Source organism: Otolemur garnettii, unplaced genomic scaffold (assembly GCF_000181295.1).
Source record: "Otolemur garnettii isolate 467f Iridium unplaced genomic scaffold, OtoGar3 scaffold00119, whole genome shotgun sequence".
Lineage (NCBI taxonomy): Eukaryota > Metazoa > Chordata > Mammalia > Primates > Galagidae > Otolemur > Otolemur garnettii.
In genome coordinates, this window is record NW_003852514.1 from 6159683 (window position 1) to 6165029 (window position 5347).

Consider the following 5347-nt stretch of genomic DNA (forward strand, 5'->3'; position numbering starts at 1 on the left):
GCCTGTAGTCTCAGTTACTTGGGAGGCTGAGGCAAGAGAATTGCTTAAGACCAAGAGCTGGAGGTTGCTGTGAGCTGCAACGCCACAGTACTCTACTGAGGGCGATAAAGTGAGACTCTGTCTCTTAAAAAAAAAAAAAAGAAAAAAGAAAAGAAGGCTAGAATTGTAGTAGACTTAACATCTATGAAATTAAAGTTTATATGCTTTCTGCTTAACCATTCAAATGCATTAGATCGAAAACAGAAGAGGAGGAAGGAGCAAAAAATCTATTAACCAAAAACCAAATGCACCAGATCATTAACCTAAATGATATATTAGTTAGAAAGACCAATAATAATCTAAGCTTAAGTAATAATACATACCACCTCCAGCTATGGTAGCCTTGATAAGAGAATCCAATTCTTCATCACCGCGGATTGCAAGCTGCAAGTGACGTGGAGTGATACGTTTTACTTTGAGATCCTTGGAAGCATTACCTGCCAGCTCCAGCACCTACAAAGCACCCACAGAGATAACATATCAAATAAAGGAGAAACTGTTGGGGAAATGATTGTAGACTCCCAGTTATAGCTAAAAGGATCACTCTAGCATCTGTACATAAAACACACACAAAATACAGTAAGTAGAACCTCCATAGCTGACAATGACCACCTCAAGTTGACCTAATTTTCATAGATCAGTACCTATCAGTACAGTAGGCATAGTTCCTTACATTGACCACCTCTATTTGTCAATCAATTTGTTACAGTCCTTGGGTAGTCAACTTACAGGGGTTCATATATATGTACATATATATGTGTATATATACATACACACACGAGTATTATATTTTTCTTTCTTTTATTTCTATAATGCTTTTTTTTTTTTTGAGACAGTTTTATTATGGTGCCCTTGGTAGAGTGCCTTGGTGTCACAGCTCAAAGCAACTTCAAACTCTTGGTCTTAAACAATTCTCTTGCCTCAGCCTCCCAAGCAGCTGGGACTACAGGCACCCACCACAATGCCTGCCTGTTTTTTTGGAGTTCTCATTTTTTAGCAGGCCTGGGCTGGGTTTGAATCCACTAGTCCTGGTGTATGTGGCCAGCACCCTAACCACTGAGCCACGAGTGCCGAGCCTATAATGCTTTCATAAAAAACTCTCACCACTTCATTTGACCCCTTTTATATTCATTCATTCTCTGCTCAAGATAGAAACTTGATCAAAAACTTACTTCTACATAGAAAGAAATTAAAGATAAAGAAAAGGAATATTATACCTTAGCCAAGATTCTAAATATAAACATATTCAGAAAGAAAAGTCATGTATTTTAATATATCCAAGTAGTCTATTTTTACATAGCCCTTAATGGCTAGAAAATACTTCTTTAATACTTGTAGAACAGTTTTGTAATTTAAGATAATTATTTGCCATTTTTAACATCAGGGGACCCTATGATCTACAGACAGTAAGTTTCCTATAATCTATGATGAAATTTCCACTAGAGGAATTTCAAAGTCCTGGCTGGCTATAAAACTGCATTTTTTTGTTAGTTTTACCTCCACCAACTATACTGGCATTATTAAACCTTCAATGAAAGCAATTTAAAAAAATTCCACAGAGCCTCTCCATTTTAAATAAAGCAGTGGTAAGCCTGGGCATAAGTAATAATAATTTTTTTTTTTTTTTTTGAGACAGAGTTCTCATTTTGTCAACCCCAGTAGAGTGCTATGGAGTCACAGCTCACAGCAACCTTAGACTCTTGGACTCAAGTGATTCTCTTGCCCCCACCTCCCGAGTAGCCAGGATTATAGGCACCGGCCACAACGCCGAGCTATTTTTAGAGATTGGGGTCTCATTTTAGTTCAGGCTGGTCTCAAACTCACGAGCTCAGGTGATCTGCATGCCCTGGCTTCCCAGGGTGTTGGCGTGAGCCATTGCACCCAGCCTAAGAATCAATTTTTAAAACTACCTCTCTCCTACCCCATTTTCCTCAGGGATTCTGATTGGTCTGGGATGCAGGCCCTGCACCAGTACTTAAATTTTTTGATTTTATTTGGCAACAGTATTTTTCGAAAGCTCCCCAAGTGATTTCAGTGCAAAGCCAAGGAAGGCTGAAAAGTGATCACCCCTGACCTAACTCTTGGCTTAGAATTTCAGTATTTTACCTCTATTAACTGACTAAAATGCCAAATTTAAATATCTGGAAATTATGTTGACTCTTACCATATAATCTTAATCTAAAAATTTTTACTCAAAGTTCTTAAAGAGGAAGAAAATGGAAGCTTAGATGAGACTCGAACATTATGGACTAGAATACTATGCCTCAACATTAGTAAACAAAATGTACACTTTTCTTAAAGAGTCTACAGGCAAACAAGTAAAAACTGATGTTAAGCCTGAGAAAGATATTCTCAATCAGTACCACAGTACCCAAACAAAACCCCCTGCTTATTACACAACAAAGCTGAAACCACTAGGAATTCAATGTTAAATCTCCAATGGGACACAGATGATTTGGTGAGCTTAATGAAATTACAGCAATGATAACCATCACACAGGTTAAAACCAAATTCTTTTTTTTTGAGATAGAGCCTCAAGCTGTCTGCCTGGGTAGAGTGCCATGGCATCACAGCTCACAGCAACCTCCAACTTCTGGGCTCAAGTGAGTCTCCTGTCTCCGCCTCCCAAGTAGCTGGGACTACAGGCGCCCACCACAACGTCTGGCTATTTTTTTGGTTGCAGCCATCGTTGTTTTTGGTGGGCCGGGGCTGGATTTGAACCTGCCACCTTAGGTGTATGTGGCTGGCGCCCTAGCCACTTGAGCCACAGGCGCCAAGCCAAAACCAAATTCTTCAGCCTAGCTCCCAACCACTTCTTCCCCATCCTTCTATTTCTACAAGATGAGCTGTCTCCACCACCTAACCTGCTTGCTACTCAAATTACTTCCCCTGCCTCGAACATAGTTGAGGAGTTCCATGATTTCCTATTCATTTTCTTTAGGAGGGGTAGGGATGGGAAACGTAGCAGTCCATGAATCAAGAATTAAGAACTCTTGCCTAATGAATTTATCTTCCTGAAACATCAAACTGAGTAAGATACAGCAGTTCATATGTACAACTCTGCAGAGAACCCAAAGGATTAAGTTTTTATCTCTAATCCTTTATCTCACCCTCAATCTTTTCTTTTTTTTTTTATTTTTTATTTTTTTGAGACGGAGCCTCAAGCTATCCCCCTGGGTAGAGTGTCATGGCATCACACTCACAGCAACCTCCAACTCCTGGGCTCAAGCGAGTCTCCTGCCTCAGCCTCCCAAGTAGCTGGGACTACAGACGCCCCCCACAATGCCTGGCCATTTTTTTTTTTTTTGGTTGCAGCCATCATTGTTGTTTGGCGGGCCCGGGCTGGGGATTTGAACCCGCCACCTTAGGTGTATGTGGCTGGCGCCTTAGCCGCTTGAGCCACAGGCGCCGAGCCTTTTTTTTTTATTTTTTGAGATGGAGTTCTACTCTGCTGTCCAAGAGGGAGCACAGCGGTATGTCCATAGCTCACTGCAGCCTTGGCTCAAGGCAATCCTTTCACATTAGCTTCCCCAGGAGCTGGGACTAAAGGCACCACTGTGCCCCGTTAATTAAAAATAATTTTTTTTACGAGATAAGGTCTTGCTGTGTTCCCCAGAGTGGTCTTGAACTCCTAGGCTCAAGCAATCCTCCCACCTCTGCCTCTGAAAGAGCTGAGGTTACAGGCATGAGCTACCATGCCCAGCCCCAAATTTTCATCAACTAGGAGGTTATGCTATAACCTCACAGATACTGCCTATTTATTAAATACACTAGGATTAGCTTAATTAGTAATACAGTATTTTATGATCCTTTGTCAAGTCACTTAAAAACATGGATTGCTGGTTCTTGTTTAACTTTAAAAATAAGTATACTAAGGTTTTTTTTTTTTTTTTTTGGAGACAGAGTTTCATTATGTCACCCTTGGTAGCATGCCCTGGTGTCACAGCTCACTGCAACCTCTAACTCGTGGGCTTAAGCAATTCTTTTGCCTCAGCCTCCCAAGTTTTGACACTGGCACTGGTAAACAGGCTGGTAACATGCATCTACTACTGCTATAAAGAAACAAATGAGCATGTCTTTTTCAAATATATTCCAAGAGTTTCAGTCACTTCGACTAGCGAACCATTTGGATTTCCACACACAGCACACATTCCCCCACAAACCTCAGCAGTGAGGTACTCCAGAATTGCGGCACTATACACGGCAGCAGTGGCACCCACCCTTCCATGGCTCGTGGTGCGAGTCTTCAAGTGTCGGTGGATGCGGCCCACAGGAAACTGAAAGAGAGACATGACAGTGGGAAGTAATGTAGAGTCTTCACATTGCACTGAGTGTAATCAAAGGCTGAACAATATGGGCAAAGCACATTTTAGAAGTCAAACCTATTTGGTAATTAACAGTTCCTATTGTCTGTGTATATGTCCTGGTAATCAGCTCCAAGTCTTTAACTTCTGCATAATATGGAAGAGTTTCATTATAAAATGAAGAGAAACTGTGCTCTTCATGGCCCACATGGCCCAGTGATGAAATTTACACCAAGTTTATACCTCAACATAATAGCCTCATGAGACTTTGGCCCTCCACTAGTTTCCTTGACCCTAACTCTATTCTTTCCTCAGTTTCAAGAGGTCTCCTGACAGCTAAGAAAAATCAGTGTCATTCTCTCATTGTGACTTTCTACTTTCTGAGAAAGAGGATAACTTCTCATTTCCAAAGTATTCTAATCCTACTTGTCTGTGCCCTTAACTCTCCCAATGAACTTTCTTACAGACTTTCCTTATCCTTCCACTGCCCCATCATTTCAATAGCTGCAGACATCACTGAAAACTTCTCCACAAACCTATGATAACTGCTTCCAGTTACAGATTAGATTATTTCTGTTACAAAGACAAAATTTAAAACAAATTCTAAAATGTTTACTTCTTGTCACCCATTTTTGCCAATCCAAATATGGCTTCTGTTAAACACTATCCTTGAAAATCAGCAGTGACATTTTAATTATTAAATCTATTAGTCTTCTACATCTCATCCTTAAGGAGAAAGGACATTTTTCATTTCATTTACACTGTTCTTTAAGTGATGATGAACTTCTCAAGAGCAGGATCTATGCTTTATTCTCCTTTGCATCCTTAGTGACTGGTATGTTGTATAACACAATAGTAGGACCTCAAAATATTTCTTAGGCTTCAGAGACTACACAGAATTCTCATACTAACTCTGATTACTCCTTAGTCTTTTCTTTTTTCCGTTTCCTTCCGCTTCTTTTGTTTTCTCTTCTCTTTCTTTCTTTCTTCTTTTTTTTTTTTTT

The 5347-nt window shown here is 40.2% G+C and overlaps 1 protein-coding gene across 1 annotated transcript in view; it reads right to left on the reverse strand.

The window, feature by feature from the left end:
* The window catches only part of LOC100965965 (histone H2A.V), a 17801-nt gene that overhangs the window by 1187 nt on the left and 11267 nt on the right, over positions 1-5347 (reverse strand). Inside the window, exons 3-4 of the mRNA XM_003797596.2 lie at positions 4203-4316; positions 363-492 (exon numbers count right to left, since the gene is read on the reverse strand). Coding sequence (XP_003797644.2) covers positions 363-492; positions 4203-4316 — 244 coding nt within the window. The remainder of the gene's footprint in view (positions 1-362; positions 493-4202; positions 4317-5347) is intronic.